Raw genomic sequence first — 13,989 nt, 5'->3', positions numbered from 1 at the left:
AAATCCCATGACATGGGGAAATGGGTACTGGAGAAGTTGGTAACTACATTCTCATCCTTTCAGTATTTGAAAGTGTCACAAATATTCACACAATCAGCATATTAAAGTAAAATGGGCACTAGGCAAAATATAGTATTATCTGTACAGTAAATCTTGGGTAGACTCCCTCCACCCCCCTCGCCCTGTGTTGGTACCTTTATCTGCTGTGGCAGATTTACCAAAGCTGCTAGCTATTAGATTTCCACTTAGTCCCAGTGTCTGGTAGGCCCCACCATACACATCTTTCACCAGCATGTCAACATTTGTATGCTGTCCCTTTGAAGCAAGATGCAGCAATTCATCAAATTTCTGCAGAAGAAAAGCAAAGTGTTACTGCAGGTTTTCTGGATGGCCAGATAATCTTGTCTGAATCTCAAACTTCTGCAGAACGCTTAGTAAGAGAAGTCATTCAAAAAAAACCAGCCCCCACCAAACAGGCATTCCTTGTATTTCAGATCACAGGGACTGACTCCCCAGCCTAATCTTAGAGCAGAGCTTCACAATCTCGTAACCACTCCTCTCCGAATCAGACCTCAGATGACCATATGCAAGTAACTGGTTGAAAGATGTTTCCCCCCTCCCCCAAAGACTGGAAATGAGGAATGTGTGAGTGTCCTCCAAGTTTATTGCTTGCAACCCTTTAGGGTATTGCTACTCTCTGGCCGAGAACTCCGTCCTAGACTAGCATGGTGCGAAACAAGACAAATATGCCACCTTTCACCCAAACAACTCCCATGAATGGCTCCGAATTCAAATAGGGTTGCATAGACATATATAAATAGAATGTGAGCCAGTATCCCTAGATACTTTGGATTTTAGAATGTTTCGAGAAGCAGATTAGCAAAAAGCCTTAGCTCAGTATCCGTCACCTCACCCTGATTACAGGGATAACAGGTTCCTAAGTAAATTGTAGTGAAGCTCATAAGAGCTACTCTGGATCAACTTCTTAATACTCAGCCATCTTTTCCATTCCTTCCCTTCTTACTAGGACTGTTGGTGTAGCCTAGCAACCTTTCAGGTATCAACATGAATGGAATTCCAGCCAGAGCCTGCCACATAGGCAGCGCACCTATCCCCTACGCCGGAGGGGAGGCCAAGTGGGCTTAGTTATAGGATGAAGTGGGATTATGTCTCAGGTATTTTAGTTCAAAAAGTAAAACGAAAAGAGAGGCTGTCTGTCCAGCTAGCGAGTTCTTAAAGGAAGCACCAAAATAAAATAAACCTAGCAGCAGACTAGTCCTGCCCTTTTGGGCTCCCCCACTGCTTAGAGTTCAGCTATAAACTCTCTGTTAGAAGTCTAGACATGTTGCTCCTCCAAGTCCAGTAAAGGAGGACTTGTTGAAAAGGCTCCGAGACTAATAAATGTATCCGACAAAACACTGCTAACATGGACTCTTCCCTTTGACCTTCTCCTGACAAGTTCATGATGTGTAACTATCCCCTATATAAGCTAACATTTACAGTCACATGGATCTTTGGACACAGAAAAACCACCTGCTTTAAGTGGTGTTGAGTTAAAACACAGCAGCACCAGATTAGGCTGTGGATTGGCAATTGGCTTTCAGTTCTCTGAACATACAAATCCCCTGAAATGCAACAGGAACTGAGCTACCCCTCTTGCCTCTGATATACTGCAATACTCAGGCTCTCTCTACTTTGCTGCTCTTCAGGACTTTAGACTGAAACTGAACCTGGAGATCAGATCTCAAGGCGTGAGCCGCTCATTCATGTTGGAACATAGGGCACAGAAAATCAACAGGTACCATGGAGCAGACTGTACTCAAACTGTACACAGTGAGGGAAAAGACTATTAAAGAATAAAAGGGAATTGTACACCCTCCCCCCCCCGCGCAATCCTAGAAGCTGGAAAAAAAATCGTCTATCCCAGGCAGTGTCAGCTTTTTGCCCACTTGACAGGTATTTCTTTATTGCTTTGTCCCCTGTGTTTCTAATGGGGCTCTTTTGGTTTGTTGCCTGGATTTATGCACTAGTATCACAGAGGATGTTATCACAGCTCAGGGGCCCAGGTTGGTTGTTTAATGGCAGCAGCAGACACAACAGGGAACAAAAGAGCATTTAATAGAGAATATAAAAATAAACTGCATAGTGCATTAATGGCAATTTTAAAAAACATTCTGTGGCGGAATAGTGGTTCATAATGTGCAAGGTTAGAAATCATAATTCTCCACCAGATTGGTTTTTCCTCTCTTCTAAAGAGGAACAACACAACTGAAGGCCTCTTACTAGCACCCCTGTATTACCCCATTCTACTTAAAGTGCAACTGTCAAATACCTTTGTTTTTGTGAGTAAAGCTCCGAGACCCCAGAAGGTTCCCCCTCCGATTGAACTCCCTCCAATCCATTCAAATTTGTCCTCTGTTTCCACCTATGAGTCAAACACAAGTTTATCAAATAAACAATCCTGGATATAAGTATGAATTAATACACAACACACTTAAACAGATTAACATATGGACTCCAAGCAATGGAACCGATGCACACAGTATGAATAAATGCTGTCAACAGAGCAGCTTAATGACCTAAATATCAGGTGTGAAACATATGGACTCCCTGGAACTACTTGATCCAATCTCAGTAGGATCCATTTAGCCCTTTATCTTTAGATACAGACTTGCTGCATGAAATTCAGTTTATGGTCTTCAGGATGACTCCTTGGAAGTCAGAAGTCCTTTCTGCTCTATGAACAAACCAACATCTCTCAGTATCTGACATAAGAGTAGGGGTTTGCTTAAGAGCCCTGGCCAAAATTCCCTCCCCTTTTCTCCCCACATGTTCAGTGTGCCAGCTGTCCACTTGGCTGCCACACTCCAACAGAGGTGGCAGCATTTCCATGGCAAAATTCTCCTATGTAAAGAATTGGTAGCATCCTTGTCTTTCGATTGTAAGAACTGGGTATGTCTGCACTGCAATACTGTACCTGCAGCTGGCCCAAGTCAGCTGACTCAGGCTCCTGGGACTCAGGCTGCGGGGCTATAGAATTGCAGTGTAGATGTTTGGGCTCCAGCCCGATGACATGGGCCAGCCACTAGTATTGTATTGCAATGTAGACCTACCCACTGTGTCTAACATGTTCGTACAGATCACAGCACAATCTTAATTGAGGCCTTTGGGGACTTCTACCACAATAGTTACAAAAATATAATAAGTTATCTGTAAGCAGAGATTCCTTGTCTTTGTTACATATCCAAGTTAGACTTTGAAATCCTACATTGCTCCTATAATCTCACTCTGTATCTGGCCCACTGGTTACCATATAGCTTTTTATTTAACCCAGAACACTTTTCTACAGAACCAGATGTGCTTTTACAGAGAGTTGCTTTAATGGACTGACCATGATTTTAACCACTACAGATGTGCATGGGATGGTTACTAGATTTAATTTAGAGGATATTAACTATGACAACACAACCCTTGTCACATGCCGAGAGTTGGAAACGGTTAGTCACTAACACAATGTACAATGCTTTTGATCATAACCAATCCTCTAAAACTTCTGAAGCAGGCAAGCATTGCCACCCTGCATACCCACTTTCTATACTGAGAAGTTCAGGCAAAGAAGTTAGAAGCAGACATTCTTATTCTGCTCAGAGCATCCATCTCAAGGCTGAAGGCTTGTCTACACTAGAAATGCTACAGCAGTGCAGCTGCGCTGCTGTAGTGCTTCAGTGTAAACACTACCTACACTGACTGGAGGGGGTACTCTCATCAGCAAAGGTAATCCACCTCACCCCAGAGACATAATGATGATGATGTGATTTCCCAGCGTGGACCAGCCCTAAGCTTTTATCCACAAGTGGCTGCCAAAAGTGGGTTGTTGTGGGGGTTGTTTTGTATTATGTATTTGTCATTTGCAGCTATTACACTAGCCTCTTTAAGCACAGCATTATCCAATTAAAAGGGGACAGATGGTAATCCAGTGGAAAAGCAGGTAAAACGTATATTAAGAAATGGAAGTCAACATGTGTGGCTTTGGTGTTTTTGTTTAAAATTTGGTATCAACCCAGAAAGGAAACAAATGTCAATCGGCGGGGGACGGGGGGGACGGACGCACGCACGCACACACACACACAAATAGTCTACTGGCTTACTCACCTTCACTATAGAAACCCCAGAGCCAATATTGACTAGCAAATAAGGGAAAATATTTGGATGATTTGTCTGAAATCGGAATTCAGTATCTGAATCTTTCTGGTATGCAAACACCTCATGGGGTATATTTTTTAACACAAAGTTACACCCTTTAATTAGGCAAGTCATTACATCTTCTTTATCCACCCTGAAGAGAAAACACACACACACTTATAAAACAGAATAATCCTAAAGACAATATGCCCTTTAAAAATTACCTTTTTTCACACAAATCCAATAACAAGGAAAAAGCAACACTTGGCAGGAAAACAGAAATCAACAATCACTTATGATTTTGGACACAGACTAAGTAGATTTGTTATGTACAGAAAAATATTGACATGATAAAATACAATAGTTACCGGCTAAAGATTCCAGAGCTTTGCAATTCTTGTTATTAAAGAACTGATAGCATTTATATAGTGCTTCAAATTTTTAATCCACTGTGATAGGTATTCCAGAGATGGGAATGATAGCTTCTATAGGAACTCTCCTCAAAATGAATCCAAAGCACTTTAGAAATTGATAGAGAATCACTTGCCCACCACTGAAATGCAGCCACCTCTGAGATCAGAGTCATGCTACATAGTATTTAAGACACAAAGATATGATTACCATATGCAGCTGAAACTGCAGGGAGAGTTTTAGGGAAGCAGAATATATTAACTATGCTGGAGTTTAGCCAGGACCCTGAGGTTTAGACCCCAATTGTGTCAAAACGGTCAGATCTTTAGTGACCTTAGTTACTTGTCAACTGAAAGATAGCACGTATGGCAGCACAGCACACCCTACCAACATGCTGGGGAAATTCAGTACCAATACAGAGGGAGAAGTATCTCCTACTGAATTACAATCACATCATCTAGCACTTACTTGTTCCTTAATGTCACCCATTCAAACCCAGCCTTGCTAAGCTTATAAGGTCCTAGAAGATTACAGTACAAGCACGTAAGGCTGCAGTCTAACATTTACTAGTGACAGTATTTTATCTTTCAAAAAGAGGAGTTATTCCCTAATGAGTTTCAACCAGTTTCCACTTACTTTAGTCCCAGCTTCTTCTCAATAAGGTCTTTGAATTTGTAGGCACCACCCCCTGTGGCTTTGAGCACTTTAGTTTCTGTGTTGACAAGATGATCTTTAATGAAATCTAAGCAGGTTTCAATGTAAGTGTTCTCAAATTTAATGAAGTGCAGTCGAGCTGTGATCTCCTCTTGAACTGTGATTTCATATGGAGATTCATGTTCTATATCCTAAAAAATTCAGAGTGAGTATTTCTCTTCCCCACCCCCCCACCCCCCCAGAAGTAGAGTTAGTTACTCGGTAAGCTAGTGAATATTTCCATTTGTATTTTCTATGCATGCAACATTATGGCTACCAAAGCCTCCCCACTAACACCCTCAATTTTCTTCACATAATATTTTAATACAAGCTAATCCATAGAGAATGCCCATTCCTTTCTTTGCACAGGCATACACAGAAAGCACCAGTGTACCAGACAGAACTTGTGTTTAGGACTGACTCCCCTCCCACACGTCAACAGTCTTATATTTTGTATATAAGATGGTGACCTTGATGTTGCATACATCAACTGCATAGAGTCAAGAATTCCTTAATACCCAAGCCCATGAAGAGTGTGTATTAATATTGGTTCGATACATGAGAGCCAACACCAAAAGATCAGTTCAGAAGACTCCTACCTTTTTATTCTAAGAACCAAGTAACTAGCCTTAGCCATCCAACAGTATTTATTATTCACACAGCATGTCAAATAAGGTGTCAAACTATACCATGGTCAAAGAGCCAACAGTTGGGGGAAAGCTTCCTCCCACCCCACAAATGCTGCAGTAAGAAACTCCCCCCTCCCCCAACTTTAAAACAGGGACTTGTAATTTGTGTCAGGAATGTGTCTTTTCCCATCCTTGTGAAAATATGTCCAAATTATCAGCCAGGCAGGGGGGCAGAAATCAAACAAGGCAGGGGTCATGTGGAAAAAATAGTCTTTGATTATGTGATCACATAATCAATCATAATGCACATCCACAAGGTGGCCAATTAAAGTTGCCTGTGCAACCTCAAATCTGGCATTTCTTAACTTTTGAGTGCTTGACTTAGCAACCTTAACGTCCTTTTAACAAGTTTGTTGTGTTTGCATAACGTGTGTTCTTCATGCAAGCTTGGAACTAGAACTGTAATAAGCTTCCACAATGAAATCCAAGCATCAGCTGGCAAACCTGGGCCAAATGGTGGTTTCACCTGAAATACTGAATCAAACTCTATAGGTGTGAACAAAAACAAGGGTCTCTCACACACTTTTAACCTGACATGCACGTATCTACAAGCGGTTAGGAGCACACTCAAAACTTCCTGCATTACAAGCTATAAAGCAGGACAACAGTAATTGATGATTTAGGATCTCAGATAGGGCAATTGCTCTGGAATTCCTTTTTTTGACCCCCAGCTGCCTGACTTCCACCCGTCCTCCAAATCTCTTCTCAAAATCCACTTCAAGGTGGCTTATAAACTTAGACATGTTAGGTTTGTTTTTCATTTCAGATACTGTACGTGCAGTACTCACCCAAGTGAGCACACAACCTTATTGTCATTACCTACAATTCTTCCTTGTGCTAAGCCTCCCATTTTGTTTTTAATGCCTCTTAATTTAGGGTCCAAACTTGTAAGCCCTTACTACGGTGCTTCAGGTCAATAGGACTCCTCACAGTAGCAACCATTAAGGGTTTGCAGGATTGGACTCTAATACTATGAGCAACTCATGGCAAGAGCTGTGCTCTGAAGTACCGTGCACATTTATAGTGCTATATAATTAATAGATATTCCTGGTGCCATCTGAAAATTGATATTATGGAAAACTGCCTTGTGTTTCAAATTCCCCTTTTTTTTTTTCCCCCTCTTTCTCGTGCCTGCACACATTAGAGGTTCTGGTTTGCTATATAATGCAATTCTTACCTTTCCAGAATGATCAAAAGATCTCACTCTTGCTACTTTATGCTGCACAGTTGAATAATAAGCCAACTTGGTTAACGACCCACCTGTTATCAAAAACAAGACATCATGCATCTCAGATTCAGGGTCAGACAGAATTTAGATACTTCTGCGTCTTAGTTACCTAGCACAGTTTTAAGAATGGCTTGGCTTCAAGCAGAGCTAATTAGGCAAAGCTCTTTATTCAGTGAACCAAAGGACAGTCATTTGGGGACTGTCTTAGCATAGCTAGATCCAGATGCATTGCTTGAAGGTGGAGGCTCCACAGGAGGCACTCAAGCCCAACTGATGCTGGGGTGGCTGAAGATGAACAGAGGTCATGAGTTCACTTCCTAGTTACCTCACAGTATGCATGTAAACAGACTACTTGCTTGAGTAAGGGCTATTCAGGTGATTACGGGTTTGCAGGATTGGAATCTTAACCTCCAGCCCCTCCAAGATAGCTAAACTAGGCAGGGAAGGTGCTCAAGGCCATGAGGTGAAAGCATATCAGGGCAGGATTATAACTCGGTCCTGTGTGTGCTCAGACTATGCCTGGGCTTCAAAGCTCTCAGGAGGGGCATGGTTGGGAGGGAAAAGTCACACATCCACTGCAAAAAGTCTCTGCTTCTATTAAAATAAAGGAATTTAAATACTGAATAACAACATCGCTGAGGGATTATTCTTTGCTTCAAAACTGAACAACATCCTAAAAGGAACAAGCTGCATGAAGCACCAAAGGCAATGAAAAGTAGATCCTTTTCCATGCAGCTGGATATTCTTAGGGGGCCAAAACCTGAAGTCCTTACACAGGCAAAAAACTCACTAAGTTTCAGTGAGTCACTAAGAATTTTGCTCAAGTAGAAGCTGAATAAAAACTTCCGCATTTGGCCCAGAGGCTTCCCTCAAGTCTGCCAGGCACTGGAGGTCACAAACTTCAGGTGACCACAACATCAGTGTACATCCCAGTCTTTCCTCCAAAGCATCAGCTTGCATGCCTAAAGATCCTAAGTGCCTGATTCTCCTCTCAACTATACCAGTGCACATCCTGTCACTCCACTGAAGTCAATAGAGTTAGTGCTAGTGTATGCGGAGAATCAGTCTTCGAAGCTCAGATTTCTAAAGGTATTTAGGCATTGCTCTGCACAGCATTGCAAAGCTTAAGTCACTCATGAAAATGGGACTTAGGCCTTGCAACACTGAGTGATTCAACCCCTTAAACATCTGGGCCCGAGTGATTCGCTGACAGACTCATTAGGGATATATTAGATGTTGAAACAATTACACGTAATGCACGAATAGTAAATGTTGGGTAAGACAGTAAGAAACTTGTCTTACCCAAGGATTCCCCACCCAGAGCTCATCTCACTCTAGCCCTTATCTATGAAACTGCATATTTTAAATAGTGAGTTCCTTCTATATAGATTATCATGCAGTGCTCATCATTCTACTGACTTAGTGCCTTCCAGTAGTGCAGTAAGCAACATGACTAGCTAATACATTTAAATCTGCTTTCAACAAAAACTGCTACCAAACATACACACAACCTTTAGAAGGCTGACGTTCATTTTTCTAGCCCAGGATGCACAACTCCTTGAGGAATAGTGGCCTGACAATCCAGGATGTCTTCTCTACTTAGCCACAGAACAAGTACAGCATGGACAGTGACTGTACCAGCTTCCCCTGAGATGCCTTGCCAGGGGAACTATGTATACGTATCCATGCAGCCCTTGGCCTCTGTTCTGAAAGTGCACCACCACAAACTCATTTCACTTAGGCAAAAAACAGTTCTGCTGATGCTAACTGTTGGTTTTCCTCAGTCAAGTTTAGATTTGACCCTAGAAGCAGAAAGCTTCTTTCCCCCATGAAATAAAACCCTATAGCACAGCCAGGCTCTCTACCTGAGGTAATGAAATCAAGCTTTCAAACTGAATGTGATCATTTTTAAGGTTGTACATCAAGAATTATGACTTCGCTAGACAGAGAGTAGAAGACTACTAAAATAACAAAGCTTTTAAACTAACAAATATCCAAGCCATTTTTGCCATCAGTTTATAGAAGTGCATTAAAGGCCAATATAATTACAAAGAGATGTTCTTAGGAAAGTACTTTTTTCAATCTAACTATTTTATAACTGCCAAAATAATTTAAGACTACTTGTTTTACAATAATGACAATTTCTTAAGGCTGTTGATCAGAATGTCATAAGTGCATGTTGCTTTGCATTACACAGGCACATTAAAAATGCTTTAAAATGAAACCTGTTTCTCTTGCTTTAGTTGATTACGTTTCCAGTATTTAGTGCAGTTATCATCCAGAATATGGGAAACACTTTACTTCATACAAGTAAAAGTGGTGCTTTCAAAAGTGTTTGCTTCAAACCCATTGGTAAACGTGAAATAAACAATGTGTAGACTTCAGTTCACCTTTAAGGCTTCTTGGTTATCTAACACATTCTTGCACTGAGCAAAGACAACCTTCTTGCTATTCTATTTCTCCAGTCCCATCCCATACAGGGATTACCCACTCTGACAACCCCACCCAAATCACACACACAAAAACCCACATCAGAAAGCTACTAGACCTGCCAAAAGGTTACAAATGTATCTAGAATAAGCTACTACTGAAACAGGTCAAGAGCTCACTCTTCCTACCATCATGTAAAAACAAACCCTTACCAAGTCTTGTTTTAAGCTCTGTAACTGGAATTCATATTTCTGGATTCCTTTTCTCAACAGCCTGATCACTAAGAGGATTTTGGTAAACTGACTGATTGTCTTCAAAATGGATCAGCATTGCCTATGCCCCAAGAAACCCAGCATCACCAAGAACACACAGAGAACCAAAATCTGAGCAGTGACTGGAAATGAGTTTTTAAAACCCTTTAGCCACCACTGTACTAGCACATCTGTTTCCTTCATAATTTTCTTTTAGCTTCTGACTTTTGGACAGATGTTAATTTACAGGAGCCAATGCCCAAAAGCCTCTGGGCAATTTGAGTGGAAAATAAACCCCTATATTAACCACAAGTAGAAAATATGATTTAAAAGGTATTATGGGCTACACATCGCATAACTCCCTCCCACCACCCCCCACACCTACATACAAAGAAACACATCTTGAACCTTGCACTGAAAGATGCCAGGGATATGCTGTAGCCAACACAGGGGAAAGCATCCAGAATCACAGATCCTGAAGGAAGATAGTGCCTCCTTTCCTCTTAGAACAGAGCCTAGGAGGATTCTAGGTCTCGTGCTGCTGTTTTGCAAATAACTATACAATTAATTCTCCACCTATTCTCCAAATAGTTGGATGGGTGTCCCCTTATTAAGATCTGCATTTCTCTTAGAAAACATACAATGCACTCTTATGGTCCACAGCAGCGTTCCGGATGCTGAACTGCCAAATCTCTCAGACACAGCCTGTGATTTTCCAAACTCCAAGTGAAAATCGGTATGCACTAAGCCATATCATACTGCTTCACTAACTGATTCCTGGACTGTACACATTCCATTGGTAAATTCAGTGTCATGCTTCTGCAAACTAAAATTTGCAGCAGTAAACATTTGTAATCTAGACAAATGAGGAAAGGTGTTTTTGTTGTTGTTCTGAAAAGTGGTACAGAGGAGAGACTGAGTTCCAGATAGATTAAGCAGCATATGATGGTCAATTCCATAAGACCAATGATGACCATCTATGGTAACAAAAGCAGTGAAACTTAATAACCCTCAGATCTTCCAAGATCCCATTCTGATGCATCAGCTGAAACTGTCACTTCCAGTTGATAAGAGAATAATTTTACCCTTCTACTAGTTTTGAACTTCAAAATAGAAATTCAGAGATCAGCACAAACTTGATGGATCTCCGATGAGAAGGTACACTTCCCAACCTCTAAAAATAGGGAAATACAAGAAATAGGGATGCTCTGAAATTAAAGTGGTGGTCGTGAAGCACTTTGAGATCCCTAGATGAAAGGAACTACAGAAGTAAAGAGTTATTTCTTGATATCTACCTTGCACTGCAATTCCCTATCTAGCTAAATTGCTTTTAGCTTTATTTTCCCAGTTTGTAAAGACTTAAAAACCTGTGGTGGACACCCACTGTGCCTGGGGTTTATAGCTAATCCACTGCTTTAATTCTATTCTGACCCACTGAAAGGTAACCCTATTCAGTAAACATAATAAATTAGTGTCTAAAATTAAAGAATAAATCACTGTCCCTTTCAGAGGACTTACAAAGAGTGATCAGATGCTAATACACCCCTGTCCCTCTTCCCTTCCATCCCGACACTGACACACACACGTACATCATGTGATTAGTCTGCAGTTCTAGACAATGTCAAATGCAGACCCTGAATTGAAACTAACTGCAAATCTAATGGGGGGAAAGTGTTGCTTAATAAAGAACTCAAAACAACTTCACTGACTTGTACCAGTTGGAGCAATAAGAGGAAAAATGCAAATAGTCCAATTCCACTCCCCTAGACTTCTATGAATACAGCAGGAGTGGTCCCTACTACAAGCAGGATTTTGACCCTGAGCTGCTTCACTTGCACCTAGAGGAGTATCTTGCCTCCCTTTGTGCCATTCTTGCAGTGATCAAATGCTGGCAAGGAATATGAAAAGCTGGGGAAAATCTATCCCTTCAGCCTCTCTGTTCCCTGCCATAAAGGTTCAACAGTGTTCCAACATGGAACATAGTTGTTTCATCTTCCCATTTGTTTAAGTTTTCATTTTTTCATTATATCGTGACAGGTTATACACTTTGGTCCAAGATGTCAAGACCTTTGTGTATATGCCCATTGGGGTTTCACCAGTGCATATTGGTACTTTCACAGAGAAAAATCCCATCTCCCTGGGTGGCTGTGGGAAATGCACACACATCCAGCAGTCAGCTGTCAATATAGATAGGCTAGTGGCACCCTATAAATTCAGAAATTAGCCCTCCCTCCACCATCACCCCCATAGTCCTTACATTCTCCCTAAAGCAAGGGGCGGGGAGGGGGAAGGCAGGAGGAAAATCATGAAAAACACACATAGCTAACAATACTATGTCTTTCTCCTGAATGTGGTTGTTTTTTTTGTTTGTTTGTTTTTGGAGGGGGTGGGTGGAAGACAACAGCCTCAGAGTTTGTCTACAATGTAAGCTCAGGGTTAGTACAAAACACATTAGCAGACCCTGGGGTTGTTAGCCTAGGTTTTGAGTATCTCTACACTCACTTATAATCTGAGGTTAGGAATAGTTGAACCCTGAGCTCAACCTGGGGCTCCAGCATCTATACTGCCTTATGCGGCCCAGAGTTCAACCAGGCATATCCCAGACTTCCTAGCACCCTCTCAAAATGTGACCGTTCTAGCCCTTTGTTTGTGGTGAGCAGTTTGTCCAGAGGACAAAAAGTCAGCCCATGGGATTGTCAAATACTTTTGATGGACTCCCAGAGCACAAGTCTGGAGGGGCTGCATCTACATTGAAAACCAACAGGGCTAGAACCCTAGGTCCCAGTGTGGGAGCCTGGGGCCAACCCCTGGGTTAGCGTGATGTGTGTAGATGGGGCGGGGGGAGAGGGGATTAGGCTTGAGCCTAAATTTGAGCCCTGGGTTTACGCTGTAGTGTAGACCTAGTCAGAGAGTCTTGCTGCGGCAAGCTACTCCACTGGGCTAAGGTTTGAACAGACCCCACAACTAAGCAGGGGACTGAATGCACCTGCATGTAATGGGGGTCTCATACCCTCCCATCCGCTGCTGGGTGGCATCCCTCCCCCACACCCCAAATTCTGCCTCCCTAATCGTGGATGCTGAGGCAACCCTGCCCCCCCTCAGTGGGGCTAACCCCTTTCAGTCCCCTCCCTTGACGATGCTGAGGCTTCCCGCAAAGGGGTCCATCCCCTAGTCCCCTCCCCAGGGTCACCCCCTCCTAGGCTGCTGTCCTCCTGCCCCCTTTCATCGCCTCCTCAATGGGGCCCACCCCCCTCTCCTAGGCTGGCCCCTCCAGCCTGTTTACACCCCGGCCGGCCCGTTAGCAGCCCCCGGCGGCATGCTGGGACTCGTAGTTCTACTGCCCGCCCTCCGCCTCGCCCCGGGAGAGCCTCTGGACCACAACTCCCGTCATGTCCCGCTCCGCCAGCCCGCCGCGGCGCACGCCGGGAGCCGTAGTCCGTCTCCCGCTCCAGGCAGTGTGCGCCGCGCCCAGCGGGACTGCATTTCCCAGCGTGCCCTGCGCGCCACTAGCCGCCCGTCCCGGCGGTTTCCCTGAGCGGACAGAGCCGCCGCCCGTCCTCGACCGCTGCCGCCCCCGAGGCGCCCGTCCGGTTACCGATGTCTATGGCGAAGCACTTGGCGTTCTCCAGGTTGCGGAAGATCTCGTCAGGCGGGAGAGTGATGCTCTTGTCCAGGCTGCTGTCACCGCCGCTGCTGGTACCTCGCCCGCCCCGCTCCGCCATTTTGAACGCCACCCACCCCCTTGCCTGGCCTCATCGGCATGCAAATATATGCGCATATATTTACATATTAATATACTATAGTGTATATATTATGTAAATGAGGTCAGGCTGGGGCTCCCTCAAGCTTTGCCAGCATTCATCCTTTTTGCCCAGGGTGTGTGTGAGAGGGTGGATCGTGGCCCCATTTTATCTGCAACCGACAAAGTTATGGGGGGAGGGTGTGGAACTGAGCTCTATATTTTTTACCTTACAAAGTTATTGGTAGGTTAGATCTTGATCCCAAATAATCTGCCCCCCTGCCCCCCAAGTTACAGGGATCTAGATCTATGGTATACAACGTTATAGGTGTGTGAGGGTCTGGAATCATTTTTATTTGCACCTCC

At 43.3% G+C, this 13,989-nt stretch overlaps 1 protein-coding gene across 1 annotated transcript in view; it reads right to left on the bottom strand.

The window, feature by feature from the left end:
* The window catches only part of PANK4 (pantothenate kinase 4), a 31,678-nt gene extending 18,072 nt beyond the window's left edge, over nucleotides 1-13,606 (bottom strand). The window contains exons 1-6 of the mRNA XM_024207836.2: nucleotides 13,480-13,606; nucleotides 7,153-7,235; nucleotides 5,230-5,438; nucleotides 4,153-4,336; nucleotides 2,333-2,425; nucleotides 195-348 (exon numbers count right to left, since the gene is read on the bottom strand). Of these exons, the coding sequence (XP_024063604.1) occupies nucleotides 195-348; nucleotides 2,333-2,425; nucleotides 4,153-4,336; nucleotides 5,230-5,438; nucleotides 7,153-7,235; nucleotides 13,480-13,606 (850 nt within the window). The remainder of the gene's footprint in view (nucleotides 1-194; nucleotides 349-2,332; nucleotides 2,426-4,152; nucleotides 4,337-5,229; nucleotides 5,439-7,152; nucleotides 7,236-13,479) is intronic.
* Nucleotides 13,607-13,989: the final 383 nt, after the last annotated feature.

This window comes from Terrapene carolina, unplaced genomic scaffold (assembly GCF_002925995.2).
Source record: "Terrapene carolina triunguis isolate 2854851 unplaced genomic scaffold, T_m_triunguis-2.0 Scaffold714, whole genome shotgun sequence".
Classification (NCBI taxonomy): Eukaryota; Metazoa; Chordata; order Testudines; family Emydidae; genus Terrapene; species Terrapene triunguis.
Note: the sequence above shows the minus strand (reverse complement) of the source record. Positions and strands in the feature narration are given on the sequence as shown.